This window comes from Natrix helvetica (assembly GCF_964273705.1).
Source record: "Natrix helvetica genome assembly, chromosome: 1".
NCBI classification, from domain to species: Eukaryota; Metazoa; Chordata; class Lepidosauria; order Squamata; family Natricidae; genus Natrix; species Natrix helvetica.
Window position 1 is genome coordinate 95,485,808 of NC_138548.1, and position 17,983 is coordinate 95,503,790.

The 17,983-nt window shown below is 33.5% G+C and overlaps 1 protein-coding gene across 4 annotated transcripts; it reads right to left on the reverse strand.

The window, feature by feature from the left end:
* Positions 1 to 992: 992 nt before the first annotated feature.
* CCDC34 (coiled-coil domain containing 34) lies at positions 993 to 16,624 on the reverse strand. Of its 4 annotated transcripts, XM_081932938.1 has the most exons (8): positions 16,494 to 16,624; positions 16,043 to 16,275; positions 13,087 to 13,210; positions 10,308 to 10,424; positions 6,606 to 6,764; positions 4,929 to 5,070; positions 4,043 to 4,133; positions 993 to 1,600 (listed from the first exon to the last, which is right to left on the reverse strand). In XM_081932938.1, the coding sequence occupies exons 2-8, from the start codon at positions 16,258 to 16,260 to the stop codon at positions 1,522 to 1,524; spliced, it is 930 nt and encodes a 309-aa protein (XP_081789064.1). In that variant the 5' UTR covers positions 16,261 to 16,275; positions 16,494 to 16,624; the 3' UTR covers positions 993 to 1,521. The 4 variants fall into 4 exon arrangements, with proteins under 4 accessions (XP_081789064.1, XP_081789063.1, XP_081789061.1 ...); XM_081932937.1 differs by lacking the exon at positions 993 to 1,600 and having other exon boundaries at positions 3,206 to 4,133; positions 10,317 to 10,424; XM_081932935.1 differs by lacking the exon at positions 993 to 1,600 and having other exon boundaries at positions 3,206 to 4,133.
* Positions 16,625 to 17,983: the final 1,359 nt, after the last annotated feature.

A 17,983-nucleotide genomic window follows, 5' to 3' on the forward strand; every position in this document is an offset into this window, starting at 1 on the left:
ATTCATTTTACCATCTGAAAATTCCCTGTACCATATCAAAATACCTTATTTTCTTCTACATTTATTCTACAACGTATTTTTATTTTTCACTGTGCAGTTAAATGTATTGGAATAAATTATTTTTCACTGTGCAGTTAAATGTATTGGAATAAATCTGGGGACATCTGTCTTATACTATGCAGACTATGTGACTTTGGGCAATTCACTGTTCTTAACACAACCTAGTCCACGTTTGTGCCAAATAAAATAAAGCAACTATAGCCATAAAAATGATACTATAAATCCGGTTTTACCTCCACCCAGAAATTATCTGATGAAGCCCAGTTTGAACATTCATGAATAACCCTGCTGCCAAAAGCATTTTAAAACCACCAGCTGCTGCAGGCACGTGTTGAATGTAAATATTTGTAGCAAAGAGACTTATTCACTATTAGTTTTCATTTGAACAACAATCCTGCATTATAGGGATTTTTAAACTTTCATGCAAGCCAACATAATTTGGCTTTTCCATCTGCAGCATCTGATTTAATTTGAGTGACATTCATGGGGAATTATTGAGACTATTCCCTCATTCAGCATTTTCCATATTGAAAATGCAACAGCCCTACAGTGGAAGGATTACGTGCATTTATATGCTCAACAGAAACTGTATAGAAAAGTATAGGAAATTTCTTCGGGCTGTCAGAAATACTTCATTTGCGACATTCATTCTTCATGACATTATCTAATCAAATTCCATTGGTTTTTAGAAGCCAAATATAATATTTTTCTTTAGTTCTTAATAATGTTTAATATAATTGACTCAGCTGCTGCTTTCATCACTGATCTCTTATCTAAGATTATGTTTTTCTGATACCTCTTGCTTTAAGTATGTTTTAGTCTAAAATAAATTATCACTAAAAGTGTGAAAAGACGTTAATAGAATTCAATTTAGGCTACAAATTTATGATGCATTTTCTTAACTAAAGCCTCTGGCAACAGAATTAAAAATCTTTAATTAAAAAAAATCAATAACAAACTAACAGATAACTCTTAATTCTATACATAGGGTTTTTTTAAAAAACAGTTTCATTCTTATTAACTATGGCATTTCACAACATTCTCCTAAGCCCTTCAGTGATTTCAATGGAAGCTTTAGAAAAAATTGTTAACCATGTTATGGAAACAGAAAAATGCATCTCTTTGGCCACAATTAGCACCCAATGCAGATATGTATGCATATTTCGCACATATACTGATTGGTTAAATCAGAGAGTTCATTGTTATTTTGTTTCCTCTTAAGAATAATATTAAACAAAGGAGAGACTGTTTCATAGCTTCAGACATGGGGAAGAAATAACTTGGATGAACAAAGCAGTTCTTCTGAAATTGTATCCCTTTGAAAACATTTAAACAATATTGTCTCTAACTCTGCACCCTCCATCTACTTTTCCATCAATACTACCTCTCACAGTAATGCTGTACTATGCCTTCTGTTTATTTCACGCATTTCATGCATGCTGGGAAAGGAAAGCAGAGGAATTAATGACTAACAGCCTTAGGTTCATGGTTCTTGTCTTCAGCATTCCCAAACAGACGGGCTTGGGTTGAGATTACAACTCTGCAATTACAAAGACCAGATTCAGTGAGTAAGATAAGAGAAGTAGTATAACAATCTGCACTTAACGTATATAAAAGTATTACTTAATATTATTTTAAAGCAATTACTAATAACCCCTATCTAAGCAAGTCTCGTATCATACATTAGGTCGGCCCTTAATGTTTTGCTGGAAGCGCTTATATTTCTGCCCAGTGTTTGGAAGCCTGATGTACAAGCTCTTTATGCCCCCATAGCATCATGTTTCTATAGTAGAATTTCAGAGCACTATTGAGCTGAGAATGGTATGCTATATTGTCAGCATAATCATTCTCAGACTTCATGGGATTTAAGATGAAGAATGAGCTACAGCATTCCAATGTGAAGAATCTAATAATTATAGGATAAAAGTATACATGGCAACTTCAGCTTAGTTTTTTTTCTAAGCCAGGCCCTGAAAATAGGTATTACATGTACAGCTATTTTTTTTAAGTTTATAAATCCTGAGATGTTTGAAATCATCCAGTAAACACCAAGGAAAAATAATAAAAATGTAGAGGTAACACATAGGGCTGCTGCCAATATGAGGCACTCTTGAGCAATTGCTTAAGGGATATTTCCCTTTGCTTATATTGAGTCCTGTGGAACTGAGAGCAGCATCTGATAACTGAGCAATCTCCACAATAGCCTGAAGTTCTTTGATATTAGAGGCATTGTGGGAAACCAAGTTTGACCCAACTACCCAACATCACTGGAATTATTGCTGTCAGCTCTATTTACAAAAGGCCAATTTGTAGACAGCTCTGCACCATGTTCTGCAAGGCAGTTTAAAATTACCTGTAGCATTTGGAACTACAGAGCACCATCTTTTGTGAATAGATTAAATCCTGTCAATATCTCATGCTATTTAAAAAAAACTGGATATGCTAATGAGATTCAAACTGAATTCATCTATGATTCATTTTGTATGAGCCTTTTTAAAATGACTGATGCAAATCTCTTCTATAAGGACAGAAAATGTGTAGAAAAAAGGATTACAGTCTAATACTTTCAAAAATTAAGCCTCTTTGCCTGGTTGCTCAAAATATTAAAAAATAAAACTCTTTTAGTTCATTAAGAAAAAAAAGATTCCTAAAATTATTCTTCAAACATTATGAAAATGGTCTGGCTCTACAAGGTTTTTTGAACATAATATAATATTCAGAATGTCCAAAACAGGATTTCCAGCTAATGGCAAATAGATTTCATTCTAATCAGTTTTCTAATAATGTTACCATCACTAAATTGTATTTTTTGATGCTTAATGTTTGTATCTATCCCCATGTTTATAGTTTTTAAAAATGTTCTATCAAAGAGTTTTCATTTTATTTTTCAGACAATGTTGCAGTGACTTCTTTTCTATAGAAAGGTTGTAAAGCCTATCTGGATAAACAGCCCTTGTTTTTAAATTATGACCAAACATAGTTTGTCCGCTTTAGTACTGGTAAGTGTATTGTAACAGAATACACTTTAGTTGTGCATTATTTTGTTAAACCTATATGAAGATGGGTACTGCTTATGTATAATCAACAACTTTATGTTTTAATGTGCATTATATTTTATAAACCATTAATGAATATCATTAGTCTTGTAACAATTTGTTTTATTCCTTAAACAATTGCTTTTAAAACATAAAATGCAATAATTTCTTTAGAAATTACAAATTGTATTTACTGGCTGGTGCACTATATACTGTATAAAAATCCTATTTCTTCTGCTAGCTTAAGATTTAAAATAAATATTATTTATACATTTAGCTACCACAAACGAATAGCATTATCAGAAAAACTAAGATGAAGAGAAAATATACTACAAATATAACACATATCGATTGTTTCATATTAAAGGGATGCATTTCACAAATCAATAAATAGGATATTAAAAATGTTCAACTCCACACTCTGCAAGTTAGTTTAACAAGCATAGTTAGATAAAACCTAATAGTTAATTGACTCTATAGGCCCAAATGGACTAAAATCTTAAGTTTTAGCTTGCAGCCACAACTTTGATTTATTTTTCCACTGTGCTGTGGTGATCTTGTAACATTAGCTAGCTCAAAAAAAGCAAAAAAGCAATATAAGTTGCATATGTAAATATAATCGTTTTAAGTATTTAACACAAAGATATGGCTCACAAGAGATCCTATACAAAATGAAAATATTACCATTTATTTTTCTACTAGGTGCTTTATTTTAACAATAAAAAATGAAAAAGTATCAAAAGCCAAGAAATCATAGATGTTTACATGTCACACCTAATATAACACTTTAAACTTCACTAATATTATGTACAAAATGCCTATGCTATTTATGAAGTCTGTATAATGATCCAAGATAAATATTACTCCTGGATTTTTGAAAAAGCACTGATGAAGATCTATGGGTGTGACTGGATAGAGGCCTCTTATTTTTCTTCACTGAAACATACTTTTCTTCCTTAGGAGGAGGCACAGGGATTGGTTTCCAAGGTATGGGGTTGCAAAAGGCTGGAGCTGGATAGGCATTTCCATCTGGGTATGCTGAAAAGTTCAGAAAGCAATAGTTAAGAACTAGTATGCGCGCTAAACTTTACCTTCAAACTGAAGAAAGCAGTGGATTAATTATAAAGTATTTGATAACCTGATTTAGTCATGATAACATGAAGATTTAAAGAGCTTTTCTTGACTGATTTCTCTGGCATAAAGTTGCACTTTTTATTTACCTAAAACCATTGATACTCTTTTCAGCTCTGGTCTACAAATTACATAGGTTCTTTCAAATATTAATCAGAATTTGCTTTCATGACAGCAGCACATGGTATTTTTATATTGTTTGGCAAACAAAAAACCATCATACCCCTAATCATATCTTCTTCAGCTGCATTTGCCCCTTCTCTGGAATTCTGTAGTGTACCTCCACCCCTAGCCTGGGTTGGTCCCAGACAATCCAGTAATCATTTAATTGTTACCTTGTGTGATACTATCTTGTGTTTATCTTCACTGGAAAGAAAAAGAAACCTCTCTGTCTTTCTCTTTTTTCTTAGGCCAGGAGGATTAAAAAAAGGTCTGTTGTCACTAGTAACAGCAATACAATGTGACACATTTTAACCTATTTTCTATATATAATGAAGTTGGTTATATTTGTAGGCATATGCAGAATTTATAGGCTATTAAGTATACTCTGAAGGCCTACCTTGGCTCTTAATGCCCCTTCACATCCAAAATATTTATCACCCGGCTCATTAATATTTTAAAGAAAACTTCTGAAAAATCAACATTTCTATACAAGTTGAGGAGATATTGTATTACAGTAGTTGTCTGACTACTGATACAAACTTGCAAGTTTCCCATTGACATAGGCATAGCCAGCAGAAGCTGGGCGGGGCTTGTTTTTAGAATTCTGCAGCCATTCTTTGAACATCCTCTCTGATTTTTCTTTTTTCTCCTGTAATTCAGCTTCCCGTAGCTTTTCCTTTTCCTGCAAAAGTAACAGGCATGTAACAATATCTAAATACAAAGTGCCTTGCAACCTGTCAAAAATATATTTCATCAAGATAATTGGCTGCTCTAGAAACAATCGAGTTATAGTTTACACTTTTAAGACATTGGATTGAAATAATTCTGAATTGGATTATTTAAACCCATGATTAATTCTCACACTGAAAGAAAAAGTTTTAAAGGTGCTTGTAACCAATAGTGAGTTTCTATTTTCCGATCCAGATTTAAAACCAGCAAAATATTTACAACTTAATCAGTATTCTGAGCAGATACAATATACAGCATCTACCTTCTTTCAGTGGGACTAGGGTAGCAGCACACTGACTTGTAAAGTAATCTTTAGATTAGAGATGCTGGCTTGCATAAAATGTCAGCACCTTAGGATAAGATTGGGTCTAATTGGCCTATAACATGCTAGCCAAATCTGGCAAAGCCTACTAGCATTTTGACCTCGCTATAGAAGCAGGGAATGCAGTGTGTGTGAGAAATTTGACCTAACAACAGAGTCTATGTTTTTCCTTATTAAAAATGAATTGACGCTTGTTTTTATCTTCGATTGTTTTCTATTACAAGCCAACAGATCTGCACTGTTCAAGTCAGATAACTATATAAATTTTATAAACAAATTAACAGTTTTGTGAAAACCTCAGTAGACAATGTTCATGGCTGCATGTATTTATGATTATGTCACATGAAATACTGCAATTTGGAATGTAAGAAGAATGGAAGGTTAAAAAGCATAATTAATGAATGGAAGTTTTAAAAATATGATACTTTATTTGTAAAAATAACAGAATAGGGAAAGATACGCTAGATCTAAAAGGTAGTCTGGTCTTCTGGAATAGAATTGATGAGTACATAATACTTTGCAATCCATCCTTGTTTCTTCCATGATCATATATTGTCTTATTATGTTCTTTAAACCACTTGTCTCTTTCTGAGAAATTCACCAATTCCACCAAACTATAAACTTTTTGGTCTTCCTTTTCACCAATTTCTCTAAGGGAAGAGCATAATGAATGTGTGTACATATATGTAAAATTATTTCAGCTACTCTTTTACTTAACTGGTTAATCATTTTGTTCACAGTAGTTACTGTATTAACCACATTATAACAGATATTTCAGGACAATATATACAATAATTTAAAATTCAACAATAAATGAATATAGCACCAAAATATATAGATGTCTCAAAGAGAAAGCAGATTAGAAAGCTAGATTAACATGTGTATAAAAAAAACCACTGTGCTGAAAGAAACTGTCAAATATGCAAAATGAGTTATTGTGGAAAAATATTCTACAAGTGTTACTTCATCACTGAAAACATCTTCCCCATACCTCACAACTGTGGATTTTTTGTGCTTCAGTCTTAAACCTAACAAACAAGCTCCAATTGTCTTTATCCAGAAAAAAACAGGAAGAAACTCATTCTTTTTAAAATATTACTAACTTACACCAAAAAAGAAAGGTCAGTTATAGGTTTTCTCCAAATAAAAAGCTAAGTTAAACTTACTTTCTCGTCTTTCTTTTTTTGAAGATCTTCAGTATTCTTTTTCTTCAACCATTCCTTATACATTTCTTTTGCTTTTTCCTTTGACTGTATTTCCTCGAACTCTTTTATTTCCTTTTCTCTCATTTCTTTTTTGAGTTTACGCTGTCTTTCTTTTCTTTCCTGCAGACAGTATTATTTTAGAAAATATAGAAATATTACTCCTCAGAAAATCTAAGTTATTGATATTCTGGTTACTCAATAATATCTGTACTTGAAGGTAATAAGTCCCTATGCAGATTTACTACCTGACCTATATACCATGGCTATTTATAAGGATACTATTCTTTTGTAAATTGAATCTGTCAAAGCCAATCTTGGACATGATCCAATGAAAGAAGGACTGTTTCATTTCCACTTTCTTCTGTAAAACCTTTTTTACTAAACTGCAGCATAATTGCCCTAACTGATTACTCTTTTTTAACAAAGAAAACATAAATTTCCACTTGAAATAATTAAGATATGGTATTATGCTAAGCAAAGCAATGCTGTTGGATTGATACCAATGGAGCCCAGAAGATAACAACAACAACAACAACAACAACAATAATAATAATAATAGTATCAGCCATAAGCTGCTGCAAGACTTGTTCCTTATTAAAATGTATATATACTATACTTTTTAGATTATGAACCTGGCCTGCTGGCATCAGCCAAAAACAACCTAGATACCATTGAAGGTTAACTATCTCTAAAGCAAAACATCAAGCAGCAGCACGTATCAAAACATCAACTCTGCACATCTGAACATGCCAAAACTAGTATAGTTTGTGCTTTGTATTTAGTAAAAGCAGCCTGAAACTTCAGTCAACAAAACTGAGTTTTCCATTTGTCGACAGTGCCTCCACAGGAAGAAAATATAGCAAGACACGAATGGCAAACAAAAAATTACAATATAACAGTGAACAGAACTTAATTATTCTATTAATTTCTCTAAAATAAAGAATTTAAAGCACTGTGTACTTATCTTACAAAACAATTTTACTAGTTATATAACATTTTTGTTTTTGTTAAATTTGCATTTAGAATTTTAACCTAGCTGCTAAATCTCCTTTGGACCATGCCATTCTTGGATTATTTGGCAGCTTCTGGAAAATAATCCTGTGAGCCAGAAATGAATGGAGATGCCCCAAGAGTGACTGAGCCCTGAAACAGGTCTGTTTTGTCTGCAAAGTCATGTCTGGAGTGCTTCAAACTGCATCAGCTTTGGACAATAAACTGCTAAGCTGCCCCAGGGATAGCATGACCTGGAAACGGCTGGCATTTTACATATCTGTAATTGATGGTTTTGGAATCTTTCTGGGTATAATATGTATATAGGTCTTAATCTCAGTATATGCCTGTGGGGCTCCTAAACTGTTTGGACAATTTCTATGGCCTAAACTCAAAGGTTAAGATGAATTATCATCAGATAAAATAGAAAGTAAAGTTTAATAGTATAACTATGCTAAGTTATTATAGTGGTAAAATTTGAGAACAGAAGGGACAGTGTTTTTGTTGGAGAATCTGGGTAGAATGTGGAATGCACAGTTAACAGATATTTTTTTATTTTTTATGTATTATTTGAGAAGTTGCAATTTTAGTCTTTTGTTGAAACCTAATGTAAGTTGTTAGTACTAAATAGCATAGAATCTGATTGAACATGATAGTTGAAAATAACATGTGTTTTTAATGACATGAGATTATAATAGTTATTTATAAAGTGTTAAAATAATTAGATGTTAAAGCTAATACTAAGGTAATGAATAAGGAACTGGAATAATCATAAATTAACATAGATGAAACAGCATTTTGGTATCTATGTGTTTCATTTTTACATATTTAAAATAGAATTCAAGAAAATATTTCATGCCTATGGGAAGCTGTGTAAGATATTAGGCAGCAACTGGTGTCTTTACCTAATTATTGGCAACATGATGCTCAAAGTATGTTATTTCACTAAAAGTGTCTGCATGCTAACACTTCCTGTTTTGACAAGTTATTTCATATATTAATTTTATTCTACAAGGCTTACTAATTTTTAGATATAATATTCTTTTTGTATAAGCATGGTTTATAAACTGATGAGGGCTATTGTAATTAATATAGCATTTGTATCATATTAAAGCAACTGATACTGCAAGGCTGAATGAAAGATATTCATTCTCTATCAATTATGTAATATTTAAAGAACTCACCTTTCTAAATCTGAGCCAGAATTGTTTTGCTTTGAATTCCATTTAAATTTTTTATATATTTTAAAAGTTTATATCCTCAATATTTTATTATAAGCCAACAGACTTAAAATTTAATTATAAAATATGAAATTTGGAGAAAAATCAGTGCAATATTTGTTTCTGAAAAATCCAAAACATTTTGAATGATTAATGTTATTCTTTAGGATGCACAAAATGTTAAGGATATGTTTATCTCTCAATGTTTTCTAATAACACATTAAATAGGAATGTGTGATAGTAGTAGATCATTTATTTTTGTTTTTGTATATTGAACACAACTTAATGCCAAAGCAAAATGCACTTGTGATCTAAAATAATTTTTCTTTTTTCTGTTTCATGTTTTTTTTAGTTCTTAATCTTGTTGAAAAGTTTTAGCGAACATTATAAAAATAAGTTTCAAATATTCTGAATAATCTAAATTTTTACATTTAAAGCAAAACCTGTTAATTTGATTAGCAAAGTATACCATGTGTAATAGAATTTATGCTTCTAAATCAACAAAATTGATGTAAACATTAAAATTGGCATTTAAACACTAAAATAGGCATCACAAATAATAAAAACTTGTCACTCCTATTATATTTTCTAAATGTTGATAATTTCACATCATGGGTTACCAAAATAGATTAATTCTATTATGTAGTTTGAATAAAAGTATGTTCCAGACAACTAGAGGAAAGTTGGGCTGTTTTTAATTCTATCTGATATCCAATATCTAGTGCATATTTCCCAAATTTGCAACTTCTACATATCCCCAAATTCTTAACAATAGCCAAGTTGGCTGGGAAATTCTATAATCTGCAGTTCCACTTGTCTGAAAATTGACAAGAATGAGGAAACACTGCTTGTTATACAGCAAAGAGTATTCTGAACTACTTGCAAAGTATATAAAAATCATCATAAATAATGTAAGCATAAACTAAATTATTTGGTTATGAATTATATAATTTGTGTTTAAATCTCATCTATTTTCTTGCCTGAAACTCAAATCAATAGAAAACAGAATTTAAACAATCTTTAATATTAAATCAGCAGAAAGCCAATGTTGTTACAAGAAGAATTTACAAAAAAACCCCACAGGAATTTCTATTTAACTGTGATGAATTTATACTTCATTAGTGGCACTGAAACTGAGCAAACTACTACCCAGAAATAAAGTCCTCAGTATACCACAGGCAACCTAATTCCGAGAATATACATATGTTTATCTGGTATTAATTAATCAATGTTAATCACAGTTATTAACAGAATAAGAAAGGTCATGTTTTCATCCTATGGGGAAGGAAGTACATTAATTCCTGCTGAATCACCAAAATAAAATCTAACTAAAAATCTACAGTGGATTTTAAAGCTTAGGAACTAAAATATTATTTTGGTTCACATTAAAATAGATACTAAATGCCATGTCACAAGTATAATATATAGCTGAAAGAGAAAAGCAGTTCTTCACCCTTTTCACCTCTTCATTTTTCTTCTGGACCCACTCTTTGTGTTTCTCTTCAGCAATTAATTTTTTTCTTTCTCGTTCTTGTTTTTCCTTTGTTTTCTCCATTTGCTGATTCATTTCCTATTGAAAGAGATGGAAATTACTCTTCGCTTCTTGATTACTTTGCATAAACCACAGCAATTTTGAATCCAAATACAGTTCTCACTGCAAAGTACATCAAACTTGTTTTATTTTAAAGTAATGAAAGTAATAACTTCCAGAAATCTTTTTGCTACAAGTTGTTTCATTATGATGTGTGTGTTTAACTTATCATGAAGTTTTCTCTAATGAATAAGTATGCAGTTGTATAAGGGGGCTGCATGAGTTAATGAATATCTTGGATGTCTTGTCCTTCCAAAACTTGTAATTTAAGCTTGTTTGATGAAAACAATAAACATTGAAGCAAGTCGTTTCTAGATAAGATCCACAGGCTGAAATTCATGTTTTGAGGCCTATGTCCAAATGCTTCTACTCTTCAGAACATTAACTGTAAAGTGCCATTCTCCAAGTCACCCCAAAATGTATTCAGCAGAAAAGGATTAACCCTATGACTTTGGCAAATTGCGGAATTGCCCTGACTTTCCTTCTCAGCTATCCCACTGACTTAAACTGCAAAATACAATGTGCTCGTGCATTTATTGAATGTGCCAAACATACTAATTTTACTTCTGACTGACTGGGGGCAATGATTCATACTGGCATCAATGTCCCTTGTTGAGAAAGATGAATTTTCCTCCAAGAATTAGAAACCCCAGTTTGTGCAGGCAATAAAATCAAACTCCAGATTGCTTCTTCACTCAAAAAAAGTTAATGAACAGTTTATCATGGTAAACATCGGTAAGGGAGTCAAATGTCTGACCATTATTATCATTACATTTCTGAACACTGTAGATATTGTACTGATGTTTGATCAAATGTAAGGACCTTGAATTCTCTCGCTCAAGTTCCCTGTGTGAAGGAAAGCAAGACTGTGCAGGTCTGTTCTACTAACCTAATCTTTCTGCTTTTCTCATGTTTCTGCTCAGAATACATGAATGTGGCATCCATGCATAATATCCAACATATATAAACTAATGAAACAGAATAATCTATTTAGTGATATCAACATCTCTGTATAATTATTGGCTACAATCCAACATTATGATCTAATGAAGCTCTAACTGATACTGATTGGGCTATAATGTTCTAAGCCATAATGTAAATTGTTTTCTTGTTTAGCGTATTGTGTAAACCCAGCTCTTAAGATTTGTAAACATGATTTATGTAATGTAGATATGTTTATTGTTGTAACCATAGTTCACAACATATGAAGATGCCATAAAATACAATAAACTAACCATAGTGAAATTATAAAACAGAGTAACAGAAGTATTAACCATAGTAAAAGGTTACAATAAAGCATACAACTAAGATCTTAAATATTTCTAAATGTAAATGACAACAACTTGTTTGCTGACTGTTAGAAACAATTTAATTTTGCAAGGTTGGAGGCCTTGAGTTCATCTGTCATTAATAATTTGGGCCTGATCCCATTGTAAACAGAGCAGTGAAGAATATAATGGGTAACAGCCTCCACTTGATCAGCACTACTACCACCACCACCACCACGACAGAGGCATTGTTCAATAGGGAACTTACAACCCCTCCTTGTGATATGCAGAGGGCATGGCTTGCAGGCAAGGGATGCTAAAGTCATTTCTCAATTAAGAAACCGGTTATTTTAAACAGGTGCTGGGAGAGGTTTCTATATTTTTTATAATAATGACACCAACATGAAAATTTGGATGATTGTGCTATGAAAACATGATTGGTGGCTTATTGCGATGTTTCAGTTGCTAACTGTTGTTTAATTAATATAGCATGTTTAACAAAATTGAAGAACACACACGAACCACTTGGTACCCTCATTTCTTTACTTAACAATGGTTTGGACTTAGAGAAAGTTTTCTTCTTTGCCAAAAGTCTCATTGTTTCTTCAGTTACTAGAATTCATACCTCGAAAACTACAGGTTGGTTTGCATTAGGTAGATAAAATAATAGTTATGACAATAAACACTTTCACCAGTCATTCAAAAATTGCTATTGAATTATAGTCAAAAATGTGCATCAGCATAGATGGCATTGGAATGACAGAATTTTTCATAAAATGCAGGTAATGCAAACAACATTAAGGCTGCATCATTTCAAAAAGTGAAATGAGGCTATTCTGAATATAATTAGAAAATTAGTTAAGTTCATGAGCAAAAAGGGTACTAACTTTTTAGAAATAAATTTAATTTTGAAAGGCACAAAAGCTCAACATATATCTCTAACAGTCATGTAACATACTACAGTTTATCACAACATATGTCAACCAAAATATACTTTTACAGCCAACCATCTCTTATCCTGGATCATATAACTTCACTTACCTGTGAAAGCACACATTTTTAATGTGTTAAAGCTTCAATACATATGTAGGGTTCTTTTTTTAAAAAGCATTGCATTTTAAATTTAAATGTTTAGGAGGGAGTTGATTAAGTAAAATGCAAGTAATAGCTTCTATTAAGCATAACATAAATACAACAGAGTAAAAATATGTACAACTAGTAATGAATCAGGACATAAGCAACAAATAAAAAGCATGGCAAATATGATTAAAATATAAAAAACAATCTGTATTTAAAAAAATAATCGGGAAAGTATGCATTTTGATGTCTCATAGTCTATTGTTAACTATAAAGATAATAAGCTATGTATTCACCTCAAAAGCTTTTGCTTGTAAACGAGCACGTAGTTCTCTCTCTTTGGAAAGGAACCATTCTTCCCATGGTGAAAGATTATTGTGAGCAGGTGAGTGTTTATTTGTGTCCGTAATTTGTTCCAGACTGTGAATTGACAAATAAGAAATCAGATGCAATAGGTTTAATGAATACCATTTTAAAACAAATCTTTGTTTTTTTTAAAAACAAGAAACAAGTAATATTATGAACTGTTCTTTACAATATTACTATAATTATGGGACTTTGCCCCAAAATTACTGTTTGCTACTGTATAGGCTTCTCTCCCTTTAACACTCTCCATGCAATTCTACAAATCTGCTTCTGTAGGAAAACAGAACGTGGTCACAGGAGAGAGAAAATGGTATTATAGTGAAAGTCAGTATAACCTTAGTAGATTTCATCCAATGTTACACAGAGTTATACTTATATAGCACAATGTCTCTCCTCCTGTATACAGAAATATGTAGCAATAAATTCAATTACAATGAAAGTGTTTTTCTCCAATAAACTTTTTTTTCAACGTATACTTGTCACAGAAGTTATGGCTTTTCTGTATTGTATGTATGTGTGGGTGGGTGTGTATACACACACATTGTATAGTATAATGTAAACATTCATTCAGAGTGTGATCAATGCATACATAGAATATTGTAATCATACATACTAAAGAATATCAAAAGCCCAAACCCATGTGTTTCAGAATTGCAGATTTTTCATAATTACATTAGGAAGAGGGAAAAAATGATATGATTAAATTTATTTGATCCAAATATGTATTTTTAATATATGTGAAAATGATTGTCTCTAAATTCAATTTTAGTTAAAAATGTATATTATCATAAAAATGATAATCAGGATATTTTATCTATGACTCACTAAGGTCTTTATGATACAGTAGAATACAGTCCTATCATATCATTGTTTGCTAGCATATCAGTATGCAATCGTTACCATAGTACCCTGGATTTTTTGAAACAACCACAGTATTCAGATGCATGTTTTTGAATTTTAGACGTGCAGTGAAGTTAATTATACTATGGCTTTTGAAATTAATTCAAATAATGAGGCCTTGTTATGGAATATAATATTTATTTCCCTATCATATTACAATAATGTATAATAATGGTTATCAATTTAAAGATGCAGGGGGAAGATAGTGAAGTTTCTGTCCAGATTTTTTTGGTTAGGAAATGATCTTAGATGTACATTAATGAATAACTTTAATTCTTCAAACACATTAAATATAGATACAAAACAATAAATACTTAAAATATATTGTAATCCAATAATATTCCTTTTTCTATTACTTTTTAATAAACATACACTTGCTACAAGAACTAGGAATAAGTATCAAGTTCCTTCCTGTCATAGTAAAGATAAGTCTTGCCAAATACTAATATTTGTAGGCATCATTTCTTCAACCTTCCAAACCTGGCGTCTTTCAGACACACATTGGTCCAACTAAGCAGGAATACTCTGAGGTGAAGTCTCAACACAATTGTTGAGTTTAGGGAAAGTGATCCATTAATCAGGATTATCATTTTTGCAATTTACCTCTGATTATTTTAACAGCTTTGTTTGCCTTGCCCTTAAAACTGCATGTTTAATCAAGGCAATGTCTTTATAATAGTGATTATTTGATCCAGGGTCATTTGATTTACTACAAGTCCCAAACATGGATATTTGAAAAGCAACTAGAATAGTTTTATAAAATTAATTTTGCCTATTTTCAATGTTATATAAGCCATTCATGCAATGTTCTCTGATTTTGTTTAATCCCAATGTATGTGTCTCCATCTAATTTGGAGGATATTCAACTCCCAGACCAATTTATAAAAATTTGATGTTTGTACCTCTTCTTGGATGTAAAGTACTTGAATATTTAGCTTATTTCTTAAAATATTTAGTAATCACCAAACTTGTTTTCAGTTATTCATTGATATTATCATTTTAACTTTCTAACACCTTCCTCTTTGGGAAAGGAATATCCAATAAATCTCTGATAAGAGAAATAAATTTTGAGGGAAGAAATTGGATTTCTAAGTTTTAAATACCTGCAAGATGTATAAACTGCTTCAATCTAATATGGCTCTTTGCAGTACATAAAGCAGAAGCCATTTTCTCTTATCAGTTAGTTTAGAAACTGTAAAATAGTGAAGATTAGCCTTTGTGACAAATATGCCGTTAACCAAGCTAAGGTATTTTAAAATACCACAATGCACTTTCCCGTATAGTAGATGCCATTTCCAGTGCTTTGGGGTAACTTTGATGACACTTTATTGGGCACCAACAAGCAGCAATACTGCACAAAAGAACAAAGGGGGAATTTTTGCCATTTTGCAGATTATCTAGGCTCTGTCCAGTAGTGATATAATTCCTTGTTTCAGTTTGTGGCACCTCAGGGCAGAGGCGTTCGGATAAACAAAATGCTTTCCACCAATATTAAATATAGTTTTCCAATGCGTCTTCCGAACTATCTGGGACCGTTAGCTATATCTATAATTATTTATCTATCATCTATCTATCATCTATCTATCTATCTATCTATCTATCTATCTATCTATCTATCTATCTATCATCTATCTATCTATCTATCTATCTATCATCTATCTATCTATCTATCTATCATCTATCTATCTATCATCATTATCTATCTATCTATCTATCTATCTATCTATCTATCTATCTATCTATCTATCATCATCTATCTATCTATCTATCTATCTATCTATCTATCATCTATCTATCTATCATCTATCTATCTATCTATCATCTATCTATCATCTATCTAATGTCTAATGTATGTATTTTATAACGCATTTTAGTGACTGTACACCGCCCCGAGTCCCTTTCTGGAGAGGGGGCGGTCTATAAATACGAATAATAAATAAATAAATAAATAAAAAGTAGAAAGTTGCACTGCGAGTGACACATTACCTATGGTGGTGTTTCATCTTCTGAGGGATGCTCGATCCCCTGCTAGTGACTGTTGTTGTTTCTCCCTCTCCCCCATGGTGGAAATCTGATAACTCTGGATGGAAACTGTCAGAGATCAGGGAGAAAGAGGAAGACTTGCCGGGCCCCTCGTCGTCAGAACTAGCAGGGGAGGAATAGACTGCTTCCCGCCTGCTTTTGGGGGGCTCGGAGGTAGGCATGATGGTGACTAGTACCTGCGAAGAAAGCAGCGAATGGAGCTCTAGGTCTTCCCGGACCCCACTTTTCCTCGCCTCGAAAGACGCTCGACTCTCCCCACCCCGCTACTCGAGGCTACGGCCTCAGCCCCTCTCGCCTCCATCTCTGGGGCTCTCCTTTCGCCCATCAACACCCCCAACCTTCGCGCCTCCCCCTTCCCTTTCAACGGTCCAAGGACGGCACGCCGCCACGCTACCTGAGGCCGCCGCTTCTAAACCCGCAGCGCCTACTCGGCTCCCACTCGTCCTTGCGGCACAGCCGACTCCACCAATCACTATGTGCTATGGGTGCCATGGCAACAGAGACGCCTCCCTGCGTTTCTCTCAGAAAGCCCGCCTTAGAGCGTCTCGGTCCCCGCTCCGTTTTGGCGGTGCGTGGGATTAGGCTCCTCCTACTTATCTACTTTTCCCGAGAGCTAGCTTTCATTTTTAACCTTTTCCTTCCCTGGGTGACTTACAGCGATTTAATAAATGCTCAGAGCCCACAACTGCATGTGTGGGTCTGTTATAATCCTCCCGGCTTTCTCTCGCCGTCCAGTTGTCTCTGGCTGAGTTACTTCAACAATGCATCGCCTCCGTCACTATTGCAGGCGAATCTTCATTTCACTACTGGGCATCAAGCTGGCGCGAGTGTTTTTGCGCGACATGTCAAAGCTTAGCCAAAGGGTTTAAGTTCCCCGTGAGGCTGAGGCTTGGAATGAGGAAACAATGGAGTTCGAGCGCTGCTTGCATGTTTCTCTTTTTCTCCCCTCCTCCCCAACCTCTGCTGCAATGTGAATTAGGAAGCTTTTCGGGCAAAATCCGTTCTCGAACCCCTTCAGGTTCTGAATTAATATATTTTTTACGCTGCTTTTCCTGCTAACATGGGGCTAACAAGTTACCCCCCCCCAAAAAAAAATGTTGAGACTTTGGGGGGGAAAGTGCAAAGAAGAGCACTTTTAAAGCTTGGAGACTAAAACACATGAAGCACGGTTGCAGGGTTTGGATTTGGCTAGTTTAGAGAAAAGAAGGACTAGGGGGTCTATGATAGCAGTGTTCCAGTATTTGAGAGGCTGCCACAAAAAAAGGGGGTCAATTTATTTTCCAAAGCATCAGAGGGCAGGACAAGAAACAATGGATGGAAATTAATTAAGGACAGAAGCAACCTAGAATAGTAACCTCCTATCTATGAGGACAATTAACTAGCGGAGCAGCTTACCTTCAGAAGTTGTGGGTGTTTCATTACTGGAGATTTTTAAGAGGTCACTTGTCTGAAATGGTATAGGGTCTCCTGCTTGAGCACGGGATTGGACTAGAAGACCTCCAAGGTCCCTTCCAGCTCTATTCTAAGTGGCAGCCACTATTGTACCTCCAACCATCACTCTTCCCTGCAATCTTAGAAAATTAAAAACTCCCAAACATGTTTCAAAAATCCAGATGATCAGTGGATAGCATTCTTTGCTCCCTTCTAGTGATTGTTTGAATCTTTTTGCAATGCATATATGATAACCGGTCTCCATCATTATGGATGCAGCTTTTGAATGTTCCCTAAATAGGTCCAGAACAGCTCCCTTTTTAGAGAAACCTCTTTCAAGCAGATGTTATCCCTGCTTATGCAACCATCTGTTTGAAGTCACTTTGGAACTTATTCTAGACTGTTCCTCACTATCAAGACAGCCAAGTTCTCAATTCCTGCCCTGGATGAACC

What these genes read in the sequence shown, in the direction of transcription:
- CCDC34 (XM_081932935.1), bottom strand. Translation starts at nt 16,260, where the DNA reads ATGCCTACCTCCGAGCCCCCCAAAAGCAGGCGGGAAGCAGTCTATTCC. An exon ending in AAGATGAAACACCACCATAG is followed by an intron (nt 13,211 to 16,042) that starts GTAATGTGTCAC and finishes GTCAATTCACAG; the next exon opens with TCTGGAACAAATTACGGACA. An exon ending in AAAAAAAGAAAGACGAGAAA is followed by an intron (nt 5,071 to 6,605) that starts GTAAGTTTAACT and finishes TTACTTTTGCAG; the next exon opens with GAAAAGGAAAAGCTACGGGA.